Source organism: Gorilla gorilla, chromosome 5 (assembly GCF_029281585.2).
Source record: "Gorilla gorilla gorilla isolate KB3781 chromosome 5, NHGRI_mGorGor1-v2.1_pri, whole genome shotgun sequence".
Taxonomy (NCBI): Eukaryota; Metazoa; Chordata; class Mammalia; order Primates; family Hominidae; genus Gorilla; species Gorilla gorilla.
Window position 1 is genome coordinate 97160352 of NC_073229.2, and position 13367 is coordinate 97173718.

General features: G+C 37.6%; 1 protein-coding gene across 3 annotated transcripts in view; it reads left to right on the top strand.

The window, feature by feature from the left end:
- Window positions 1-13367, top strand: part of KCNQ5 (potassium voltage-gated channel subfamily Q member 5) — a 579108-nt gene that overhangs the window by 451718 nt on the left and 114023 nt on the right. For all 3 annotated transcript variants that reach the window (XM_019030067.3, XM_019030068.3, XM_055390620.2), the window contains exons 4-5: window positions 5012-5187; window positions 5452-5577. In XM_019030067.3, the coding sequence (XP_018885612.1) occupies window positions 5012-5187; window positions 5452-5577 (302 nt within the window). The remainder of the gene's footprint in view (window positions 1-5011; window positions 5188-5451; window positions 5578-13367) is intronic.

Sequence of the window (13367 nt, forward strand, 5' to 3'; positions counted from 1 at the left end):
TTTGTTTGATCCAGATGATTTAGTTCTTTTCATTGTGCTTTTACATTGAGCCATGTTATACTTTCTAATACATGCATTATGCAGTGTAATTGTAGCAACAAAACACAGTCCATCAGGTTCAGATGTACAATTGGCCTTGCTCTAACCCAATCCTTGAGTTCACAATAGGGAAGCTTTGGATGTAAATAATGAAGGCTTTTTGGTATTTCAGTGACTAACACCTTTTAGACAGGGTCCATGGTGATCAATTCATATTGATTTTGCTGACTAAATAATACTTGAGCAAAGTTCCAGTGGCATCTAAAAATAAGCTCTTTCACAGTCCTTATGTGTCTTAAATATCATTATGGTATTAATTTTGTTCAAATCTTTGCAGTCACCTCAAATTTCAAGAATTCATGTGTAAATCATTCTAAGTGATGCAGTAAATTAGTGAACCTACTTCCTAATACCTTGTAAACCTATATTTCACATTTCTACTGGGTTGCTTATAATCAATAGCTCTTTCTTCACTACTTCCCAACTTGTTCTAATTTGTTTCCTTTGAGAGAGGTAGATTTTAAGAGTTCTGGATTACATGCTTTTTTTTTTCATGTGACTTAGAGCTCCTCCTTGTTTATTAGCAGTTCTATTTCTTTCTCTAGCCCCATTTTCTCTTGAAGCAGCCATAAAAGTACCATCTGTTTTTCAGCATCATTTTATTTCTGCTTTCTCCTCCCTGCACTTTTCTCTTCTCTGAATGCTTTATGCGATAACAATTTATTCCTGATTTATTATCCACCTGCTTTCATAGCCTCCCCCTTTCTGTTCCTCCTCCATCCCTATCCCACCCTGGATGGAGTGGTATACCATAATTCTTAAGGACACAGCTTTGGAGTCAAGTAAGGGCCAGCTCAACCACTTATGCATGTTAGTGACTTGACCACTATGAGCCTCAATTTCTTCATTTATAAGAAAGAGAAGGTTATAATATCATCTACTACATAGGTTGGCTTGAAGAATTAAATAAAATAATGTACATCAGGGTTTCTCAGCCTTGGCACTATTGACATTTGGGGCTGAGTCATTCTTTGTTCTGGAGGCTGTCCTGGGCATTGTAGGATGGTTAGCAGCAACCCTAGTCTCTACCACTAGATGCTCGTAGCAACCCCCTTCCCAGCTATGACAATGCAAAATGTCTCCAGACATTGCTAAATGTCCCAGGGAGGCAAAATTGTCCCCATTCGGAATCATTGACGTATATAAAACATTTAGCACAGTGCCTGGTACGTAGTAGGGACTTGATCAATAATTGTGATGGATGGATGGTCAGATGAATGATTGAATATTCATTTTTAATACAAGTGTCTAATATAATTCTTGACAGTCAATTAACTACTTAATACATAAATGGATAAACAAATGAACCTGAAACCAGTGAGCTTCAAGGGCTGTCCATAGTTTCTACCTTACACCAAAATGTGTTATCTTCACTAAAAATAAGCTTCCTATGTTTCAAAAAATATTTAGACAATTAACTAACTGCACAGCTTAAGCTACTCCCCCAATTTAATATATACACATATACTTTAAATAATAGGGAGATTTTAAAATAAACTCTAATGGATGATAGCTATAACAATTATGTTGCTGTAGAATTCAGTGCTAGAAATTGAAGTGATCCTTTGATTAACCTGAGTATTTTAGGTTGATATCCCAGTCAACAAGCCATTGATGTGGTAAGAGAACAAAGCTCAGCCAACTTTTAAGTGTTTTTTAATCTAATTTATCTTATTTAAGTATTTATTGAGTGCCTACTATATTTCAGGCACTGTCCTAGGTACTCAGGATACAATCGTGAACAAAACAATGATAAAACACTGTGGAACCACCATTCTATGAAATAGTAGATCACAAAAATAGTAAATACATAAATAGAAATAAAAATAAAGACTACTCATAACTTGTAAAATACTAGCCTAGGAAATAGTCTAGGTGGTACTGACAGCAAAATTCCAGTGGATGACTGTAACCCAACCAGAAACATTTTTGTGACTGCACTCACTGTTTGCCATTTGGTTGCTCATCTATGATTTCAGTTTACTGAACTCTAACTTTCTCGTCTGATCTGAATTACAATGAGGGTATTAAATCAAATCTGTGGTTACCTTTGCATATTTTGGAACTTCAAACATTTAGATTGTGATTCACTGTGTGCATAATTTTTTTAGTTGTCTCAAATCAACGATCTTTCTCTTACTTTTCTAGGTTTTCTCTAATGAACTAACTTCATAGCATACTTTTTGTGCTGTAGTCTAACAAACCAATAGCTGAGTTTTTTAAAAAATGAATACAATATATGCTTTTTCTGCCTCACTTTTTTCATCTGTAAAATGGGATCTGTGGGATACCTAACACATAAAGTCATTATAAGGATTAAATAAGGTAATTTTTATTAAAAAAAACCTTAGAACTAAAGAAAATGCCAAGCACATAGTAAGTTTTAAGTGTAGTATTTTCTGCACCCCTACTAGCCATGTACTTATTTCTAGTATTTCCAATATTTTAGCATAGTAAATGAGGTAGTATATCTTTTTCTTTTCTTTCTACACTTGGGAGAAAGCAGGATTACAATGAAATAAAAGCAAAATGTGTGTCCAACAGGGTCATATAAGTAACATCTGTTTGTAAACCACTAGTCTCAGGAGTAAATCCCTCAACATGATGAAAACCAAGAGATGTGTTTGCACATAACTCTTTTTATAAAGTTTTTTTAATTGCAAAGACATAGTCATTGTTATAAACTTCCAACATACAGAAATTAATAACTTACAAAGTGAAAAGCCCCTTTATGCATATATTCACTTCAGCTCACTCCCTTTAGAAATAATTAATAGTAATAATCAGTGTATAGTCTCACTTTTTTTTTTTTTTTTGAGACGCAGTCTTGCTCTGTCGCTAGGCAGGAGTGCAGTGGCACGATCTTGGCTCACTGCAACCTCCGCCTCCTGGGTTCAAGGGATTCTCATGTCTCAGCCTTCCAAGTAGCTGGGATTACAGGCACGTGCCACCATACCCAGCTAATTTTTGTATTTTTAGTACAGACAGGGTTTCACCATGTTGGCCAGGATGGTCTCAATCTCCTGACCTCATGATCCACCCACTTTGGCCTCCCAAAGTGCTGGGATTACAGGTGTGAGCCACTGCACCCAGCCTAGTCTCAAATTTTTTTCCTAGTCATATACTAATATATATTTCTATTAAAATAAAATCACATTGTACATACTGTTTTGCAACTGGCCTTTATTCACTTAAAATATGTCTTTGGTGTCAGTGTCAACACATTTAGTTCCTTCTTGTTTCCAACAGCTGCCAAGAGTGGTAACTCTCTTTGGCTCTCTGGGTACTTACCCACAAAAGCACATGCATTTAGAGCTGGTGGAAAAAGTCCTTCAGGGCGGGCACCGGTGGCTCACACCTATAATCTCAACTCTGGGAGGCCAAGGCTGGCAGATGATGTGAGCTCAGGAGTTCGAGACCAGCCTGGGCAACATAGCAATACCCCATCTCTACAAAAAAATACAAAAATTAGCCAGGCGTGTTGGTGCATGCCTGCAATCCTAGCTCCTTGGGAGGCTGAGGTGCGACACAGAGGTTGCAGTGAGCGGAGCTCATGCCACTGCACTCCAGCCTGGGTGATAGAGTGAGACACTGTCAAAGGATGGAAAGAGGGAAGAAAGGAGAGGAGAGGAGAGGAGATGAGAGGAGAAGAAGCCCTTTGGCTGAAACTTGCACTGCCAACAACTGACACCCCCCTCTCTCAAAGCACTGACCCAAAAAAAGGGGCACCAGCAGAGAGGCTCAGAAGATCTTCTCAGTCCACACCAGGAGACCAGACCTTTCTCAGTGCAGGGAGAAGGATGAGCTGAATGAGGAATACTCACTCATACAGCAGTTAATCCAGAGGATGACAGAAACATTACAAATGTGACACCCTTGAAATGGAACTCCTCTTTGGAGTGTGGAAGCCCAGTCATGCACAACCCACTTGGAGCAGGAAGGAAATTGTATTTGAGGATGTTAAAGTCAAGCTAACTTTTATTAAAATTGCCACAGGAGGCCATTCATCCCCACTTCACTTATCCCACTTCAAAGCCTACTTCCCATCACTCAGATGTTTACTTATGGAGTGATTAAGTTTTCTTTTATCTTTTCTATGCTTTCGTCAGATGCTCTTTTTCTCTTTTTTGCTTAGAAAAGGCAGATTTTTTCAGCCTAATGTCAATATGTCAAACATTAAGTATTCATTCCCTTGCAATGCACAGTGTTTATACTTACATACCTTATTATAACAAATGTAATATTATTTAATTATGCAGCAAACTTACACATAATTGGTGAACCAGGTCTAAAGAATACTCTATACAGGAAGCATAGAGTATTCAGCTTAGCTGAGGCCTTTGTTAAACAATATGCAAAGTTGCAGGTGCCACATCAGGGAATTTTGGGGGAAAGGAAATGCAAACTTATTTGGCAGGAAAACAAGAGAAATGATTATATCTCACAGCACTTTCATGGCTGGACACATTTACATGCCTCTGTCACATCACCCAGAAGCTGTGGTGTTGAGGGCTGAGGCAGGAGCTCCTTTTGCCACAGGAAAAAGGATGAAACGAGAGACATTGTGAAAGGTTGCCCCAAAGTCTTAAGGCTCCCTGAAACCTTGGGTTTTTTGAACACCATTGTCCAATCTGTTGAAGGTTAAATAATACGTTGTTCAAAATTGCATAGGTAAAGCGCAGAATGGCCAAAGGGTCAGAACTACAGCAATAGGTAGGTCCCATTCTCTGCCTTTTCATTCTTCAGTCTTCGGAAATGCCACAGAGGCCGAGTGGCACTAGGTGCAGCTGGGAATCAAGATCTGTTTATCTGTACCTTAAATAGGTCAAAGTGAACCTTTTGGAAATATTGTTTTGGTAAATAAAAATTCCTGGTCGTGCTAACTGTGGCTATTTCGACCTGTTTCTTTCAGATACCATTGTTCTTATCGCTTCAATAGCAGTTGTTTCTGCAAAAACTCAGGGTAATATTTTTGCCACGTCTGCACTCAGAAGTCTCCGTTTCCTGCAGATCCTCCGCATGGTGCGCATGGACCGAAGGGGAGGCACTTGGAAATTACTGGGTTCAGTGGTTTATGCTCACAGCAAGGTAAGATTTGCTCTCTGAATTTAAAAACACAATTTTTGAAACTTTTTCATTGATTGCTGTAATAGTTAATAAACCTGTCACAAGAAAACTTAGTCATTGCAGAAAATGGTTAAAACAATTTTGGGACATGATGTACAATGGATTATTTAAGAGCCATCATAAACATCCAAGAAGTAGTAAAGTGAATAGAATCATCATAGAATTCTTTTTTCCTTTTTCAAAGATTTCCCACCTCTAAAAATCTTTCATTCCTTTTATATCTAGGAATTAATCACAGCTTGGTACATAGGATTTTTGGTTCTTATTTTTTCGTCTTTCCTTGTCTATCTGGTGGAAAAGGATGCCAATAAAGAGTTTTCTACATATGCAGATGCTCTCTGGTGGGGCACAGTAAGTATAAAAACATGTTTTTTATTTATTGGATGTTGTGAATTGTTTTTTTTAATACAACGTAATGGTTCCTATGGATGGCTTCAATAAAAATATTAACTTGCGAAAGAGAGTTATGTGGAAAATAAATACTAGTTATTATTGTCTAAAGGCTTTCCACATCTTTTTAGGCCAACTAAGTTGTCTTGTAAACCATCATTAATATTTCTTGAGTGCTAGATTGTTGCCAAAATTAAAAGTATATAAAATATATAAATATATATCATTTTTAAAATGGTGATTAAAACATTGATAGTTTATTTGTTTTAACTTTGTGGAGCACAGATTTAAATTATCAATTGTTGCATTGATTTTCCACTCTTCAAAAGTTTATCTGGGGTTAAAAAATGAATGGAAGCTGTGAATAAAATTGCAGCACAAAGAAATGAAAAAGAAGACTGGTAACCATCTGTGAGATCAGAGATTATAGTCACCTAATTTCAAAACTTTCCTCTTAAAACCTACTTTTTCTTTATATTGTTATTAAAGAATAATTTTCCAAATAAATAAAGTCAAATCATGATTCTTACATAGAAAGAAAATTAACACATGCTAAACATTCATTTAACTCATTTTAAAAGTTTAAGTCATTATTAATGAAGAAACCAGTAAGATGTTAAAACCAGTTCAAAGCACTATCCAAAGGACAGAAACATTTAAAGATCAGGAATATTGAAATCAATGTGCAAATAGAGGCAAAACTGGCTCCTTCCACAGTGTGGGAGGGAAGTCAGTTCAACCTCCACTAGGCAGAATTTATTTACATGTCCATAGGCAAGAATTATTTTGCATTGCTACCAGTTATCAACAACTTACAGAGTTGTAAAATAGCTCAAAGGCTATGAAAAGAGCAGAGCCCCATAAAATCAGAATCCAAAAACCTGGAAGGGTGTACTCTGAACAACGCATAGTTTTCCACTGAAGCAAAAATTTTCCCTGCATTGTAAAGAATTTATGAAACAGTCATTGGAGCTATGCCCTAATAAGAATGTCATGGGATATAGGAGTGCTTTATGCAATGTATAAATTACATTTCTTTTTATTTTATTCCTTTAAGATATTCCAAAGGGGAGTTATATGAAAATAATCATAGCCAAACATGGTGGCTCACGCCTATAATCCAAGCACTTTGGGAGGCCAAGGCGGGCCAGTTGCTTGAGCTCAGGCATTTGAGACCAGCCTGGGCAACATGGCAAGACCCCATCTCTACAAAAAATACAAAAATTAGCCAGGTGTGGTGGCACGCTCCTGTAGCTCCAGCTACCTGGGAGGCTGTGGTGGCAGAATCACTTGAGCCTGGGAGGTAGATTATAAATGCTTGTCTAAAGAATGTCCATATCGTTTTGGTCCAAAAAAACCCGTAAGTTCTCTTTTAAACCACCCTTAGTATTTCTTGAGTTCTAGATTGTTGCCAAAATAAAAATATATCATTTTCTTAAGCTGTGATTTAAACAATGATAGGCTTTTTGTTTGTTTAGTGAAGCACAGAGTTACCAATTGCTGCATTGTTCCACTACTCATCAAAAGCTCATCAGCAAGACCCAGAACATTTGTCAGAGACGAGGAAAATTTGTTAGGGCTGTATTAAGCAGAACTTGTTGTATTTGTTGATTGCATAGCGGCAATAAAATGAATAAAAATGAGAAATACATTCACCTAAAGATTCGAATTTTTTTCTTAAGTTATCTAAGTAAATGTCTACAAGATTATGCCATTGGTTTCAAAGGATTCTGTTGGTTTAATAATGTGCTTTCCGGCTGCTCTTCACTATTCACAAGCAATAATGGGCATTTCGAAAAAGAGTGGAAACTTGAAAGAGAGCAGTCATCTGACATTCTTAAAATACTTTTTATATGTAGAGAGCAAATGAAAATCTGTGACTCATGATGGGATAAACTGTAAACTGAGAAAACAGGAGGCTTTTCTTGCCAGCAAGGGGAAGACAGTTTATCATCCCAGCCTTCAAAGCAATGGTTTGAATTCAAGTTTAATTTTGCTTCTCTTGGATAATTCTAATGTATTTGACTTACTGAGGCACCCAGGTGCCCCTTTTGCCACCGAGATGCAGTTGTTGGTGAGTTTAGCCTGGGAGCTCATTATCCTTCTTTTTATTAGTCTTCCTTTTCTCCTTATCACAGAAAGAATTGCTGTATTGTGTGTTAAACAGTGTGTGGGAAACTCTTAATATACCTCTCAGTTAGTCATCAGTTTGTTTCTTTTGCCAGAATAACCCACACAGTAGGTTTTCAAAGGTCATATCTGTGACTTTCGGGGGAAGAAACATTTTCATTGATTTCCCTTTCAGTTGTGCTAATTTGACTGACATTTAACCCGTACTTAACAGGTTCCTGAATGGCCTAATTATGTTTCTATTTTTAAAAAAAATCTAGTCTTGAATATGAGAGTAAAAATTTTATAAGACATCAAACTTCGAAGAATTTTTTAAGGCCTTATTGGTCCGCAGCAGGTTTGTTGATATTAACTGACTCATTAGTGAAATTGTCTGAATCCTAAAAAGACAGAAAAAGCAAACAAACAAGAGAGCTCATTGTTTCTATTCATTTTAAGAAGAACATATACTAGATTCCTAGTGGGAAATGAAATAAATTTAGACTATTATACCTTTTATTTATACATTAATCAAGACCTTAGTGAAAATTATGCTTGGGTATTTCTTAGTTAAAATTGCCCATGTTGCACCTAATGGAAACCTTAATAACTATGGAAGTATCCAGAATAAATAGGGAAATGATAGCATCCTAAATGAGAGTATTTCTAAGTGTTACACTTTGATGAAAAAAGGAAATCTCCTATATTAAAAGATCCCACAGTATCAACATTAAGTATCAAAATATAGGTTTTGTTCCACAGATACGCTGTGCCAGTGAATTTTCAATACTAACTCTGGAACTCCTTCCATTAAGATAGTGAGATCTGTCCCCTAGATCAACTTTTGGAGGGATATCATGGTGGGATCAGTGCTGCTCAAAAAACTTTGATCCCTGAAAGCAGTTTCATATTAGTGAATAGCAATACCTAGCTCATTGAGTAAGTGAAATAGATATAAAAGACCTGGTACCAAGAACATAGCAAGTGCCCAATCAAATACGAGAGCTATTGTTGGTGTAGACATCGTTGCTGTGGAAGTTAAATGAAAGCACCTTTAATACAAAAGGAACAAAAAAAGAGCTATGTGTTTTGATGCAGACCCACAGTTTGAACACAGAAGAGGCTTGGGAATTGGAGGTTGTGATGAAAAGATGTCCTGGGTTCTGATGTGGCAACTAAAGTTGCATTGATGGCAGAAAATGGAAGAGGGAAGTAGCTCTAGTAGGTGAGGCACTGAGAGCTGCTGGAAAAGGGGATCTTCTGATTGTTGGGTAGAGCTCCATTTATTATCATTTTCTATTGTTATTTTTCTCATTTTTGGTTGTTCCAGATTTATTCTGAAATAATTTAAGAATGGGTTTCCCTGGAGTTATTTTCTGTTATTAAATCCTTCCTGTTTTGTGGGAGTGATTTTTCTCTTTTTGATCTGCTTTAGATTTATTTTGAAATAACTTAAGATCAGGTTTTCCTGCACTCCAGCCTGGGTGCTTGAGTGAGACCCTGCCTCAAAGACTTCCTTGGGGAGAATTATACCGTGCCACGGAAATCTACCAACAGTATATTGTTCACATGAACACATTAGCTATAAACTAATGTACATAGATTTACTAAAAACATAATTGTATCTTCAAAATCAGGTCAATAAATATTTGTTGATTTGTTGCCTGAAAGAAGGAAGGATTTATATCTCCTGATTTGGAATTAATTCTGCTATTGAAAAGAAAAAAACTTTAGCCTAACCAGTGTCTTAAATTATAATCTGACCATAGCCTCAGCCATCTCATTTAAAAAAAAAAATCAAGAAAAGTCTGGACCAGAGTTTTCATTTGTTTTTCAGTATTATTTCTGAGGAAGAATTCCTGAATGCTAAACACACGAAGGTGCCCCCACTCCACCTCAGATTTTCCTAACATAATTACAACTTTATGCCAACATTTCCAACCCACAGATTTTCAGAATGTATTTTCTTTCACCTGTGTGACTGTATTTGAGCATAGGAAACATAAGGGCCAAAATATATCTAAGCTGTTTCTATCTGCAAGACGCCTTCAAGTAAATGGTCCAGCTGAAGAGATGGTACAAAATACCAGGGATTCCTGAGGCCAGCTGTGGGGAGGTAGCAGGGCAAAGCAGGCCATCCCTGCCCAGATCCTCATCCGTCTTGTTACCCTGCAGCTGAAAAGGCAGCTGCCAGCTTCTCAGGTTAAGAATTGTGGCAAGAAATGGCAGCTTCTCACTTAAGGAGAATACTACTCTGCCTAGAACTTTACTGAAAGAGATGGTGGACATTTTTGTCACTTGTATTTTTTAATTTTAAAAAGTAAATTCAAAACTTCATGACCTTACCTATGATATTATAAAGATCATACTCAAAAGTCACGAGTATGAATCACAGAAGATTTTTGTAATAAAAATGTAATCTATCCAGTGCATGTTCACCAGCATATCTCTAACAAGCTGTGGAATGAGGCAAAAAAATGGAATTATGTCCAATATCGTGATGTAAAGGTCCATCTCTCCTATTCTCCTGCTTTTCATCTCTTACACACACGTATATATAAGCAAAATGTCACGCTCACATGGGTGTGGGAAATCAAAGCTCACAAAACACTATTTAGTTTACTTGCCCACTTATGTAAATATTGTATTTGTTTTAGAATAGAGTAGAAGCTCTCAGAACTTATTTCCTCTTCACTGACTGGCCAGATTAACCAACACTCCTCACTCCCACAAAACATACTGAGGCTTGCAGAGCACAAAATGCTCTTTAGTATCCACAGAATTCTGTTCTTAACATTGTTTGAATGCTTGCAAAGAGTCAGCATGTTCATTACCAAACCTTTTTTTTTTTTTTTTTTTGAGACAGGGTCTCACTCTGTCACTTAGGTTGCAGTGCATTGGTGCAATTATAGCTCGCTGCAGCCTCAACCTCCCAGGTTCGAGCAGCCCTCCCGCCTCAGCCTCCTGAGTAGCTGGGACCCCAGGCACGTGCCACCATGCCCAGCTAATTTTTTACTAATTTTTTGAAGAAAAGGGGTCTCACCATGTTGCCCAGGCTGGTCTCAAACTCCTGGGTTCAAGCAGTCTGTCTGCCTTGGCCTCCCAAAGTGCTGGGATTACAGGCGTGAGCCACTGTGCCCGTCCCATTCCCAAACCTTTTTATGCCAGTTGTATTTGTAATTATAATGGCATGGTTTAATTTTATATTATTGCATAAACTGATGACATATGGTACAGAAAGAAAGATGGATGGTTTACGAAAATAGAATGCTTTAGAAAAGCTTGATAAATGCAAAATACTAAATATACTAAAATACTAAAAATACTTTAAAATCAGGGGTGAACACACAACTATGTGGGGGAAAAAATCTTAAATATCTAGGACTCTGTTCTCAGATAGCTCCCACAAAAGTTGAGTTTATGCACCACTAAAAAAATGTTAATTTTAAAAAACATTAAAATTAAGGAAAATGATGCATTATGAGTGAGATTTATGCAAAAAAAGATAAGGCAGAACCCCAATTGCAGAACACATTCTTCATCAAGAATATTACATTTATGTGCTTTAGGCTAAAATAAAATATACAGCATATAAGTCTCTTTGTGATTATCTGCATTAGTCAAATTTCTGACTAAGCAACCAAGTAGCCATCATAAAAGTTTCAATTAAGAAGACTTCTCTGTGTATTCTCATGCATTAATATATAATATCAGAAAATTATCTCACCAACAGAGAATAACAAGGCTGTCTCATAAGAACATTTATTTTACATTGATTCAACTGCTTTATGGTTCTACTAATTCCCTTGCAGCACATTTGCTATGCAGAGTAAAAGTCTGATGTATTGTGATTCACTTTTAACACTGTATATATTAGAAGAGAATTAAATGCTTTGACTCAGGAAGTATCAAAAATATATTAGTACAAAAAGAACCCATTAACCGACCACACTTTAGTTCTTTCTGTCATCCCAAACCCACCCAATCCCTGTCATCCCCACCTACCTAGCCCATATGTAGTCATGAAGCATCCTCATGGTTCACCCGAGATGAACAGAGTCACTGGGTTTAATTCCAGCACCATCACCCATGGGACTCAACCCTTGCACCCTAATGCCATATGCACATGTAGAACTGGCAGAGAATTACACAACAAAGGGGGCGGGATGTGATGGAAGTATCTTCAAAGGAACAACTACATTATTTATTTAATGTTGGATTCCCAGTCTAAAGATAGTGTAAAGGGATTATTTATTTAATGTTGGATTCCCAGCCTAAAGACAGTGTAAAGGGAATGTGTTATTTATTTGTTTTTCTTTATAACAGTAATCCATTTTTTCCAAAATCAGCTCTGGCTCTTTAACTTCATTTGGCCCATATTACTGTGTTAATTGTATACTGTTAAGTAATAATAGCCACCTGCCCTTCTGCCTGGGAGTCACTGACGTACGCAGTTTGTAAGCATCTGCAATACAGAGATGATGAGATACAATTGAATAAGTCATCTTCCCATGCCATGCCATCAGGATGCTGCTGGGTTCTTGAAGATCTGTGAGAAATGTTTCTAGAAAACGAACTGACTGCCTCATCACCCAATTCAATTGTGAAGTCTAGATGTGATTTCCCCCAAGCCCCTAAAGATCTCATATGCAGCCTCTCCAGGTTCTCTGAAACATGCTGCTATTCCAGAATCTCCCCACTTATTCTGAAGAATGGGTGCCTTTGGGTTCTTGTGTGGGCCTGCCCTTTCTCTGACCCTGAACCTAAATGAAACTAATCATTACTGGGTTCTACCAGTGAAAAGATTCATAACATTTTTGGAAGGCAGAAAGAGGTTTATTATTTAGCACAATCATGGGAGAATAAGAACCAAGAGGGCTCCTGCTACTCAGTTCATGTACAAAGGATCAACTGATAAACATTAGCAGGGCCTCCCAAGTGCTAGGAAAAGAAAAGAAATATAATGTAGTTGTACAGTTCCAAGGAGACTCACTGGTACTTCAAGGGCAGCTTGACCTGAAAGTCCAGAAAAATCAATGAATATCTATGCAGCGCTCATCTAAGGATGGTTTATCAAATGCAGCTGGTCCTTGACTTAGAATGTCAAAGCCAGATCAAGCAGATGGGTCAGGGTGAATACCTGGAAAAAATTAACATCTTTTTATTGTAAGCACATCTTAAAGACTTCATAATTTTATGTCTGGTGCTATCTTTCTGTTCACATCATGAAGCCCAGGTGTCCTCTTTGCCTCCACAGAAGGGAAATGATGCATGCACGCTCCAGGCAAAAAACAAGGGAAACCCACACCAACTCCCTCTCTGACATAGAGTGGGACAAAACTGCCACCCTGTTGCCAGATCCTTCCCAAGCCTAAGCTGCCAACAAAAGGCCCCTTTGCTTTAACCAGGAAACATCCCTAGCTCCTTTGAAATCAGAGGGGAGAAAGTTATTGAGGCTGGGGGTTCAGTTGCTGGCTATTCAGGTCCCTTGCATTCAGTGAAATGTGATCATCCCAGAAGCCTGAACCGGAGTGTAGGGAGAAAGTGGGCAGAATCTTTGCTCACCCCCAGAGGAACTCCAGAGTGCTGTTCTCAGATTTCACAACCTTCTATTCTCCCCCGCAAACCACCCCTGTAAGAGA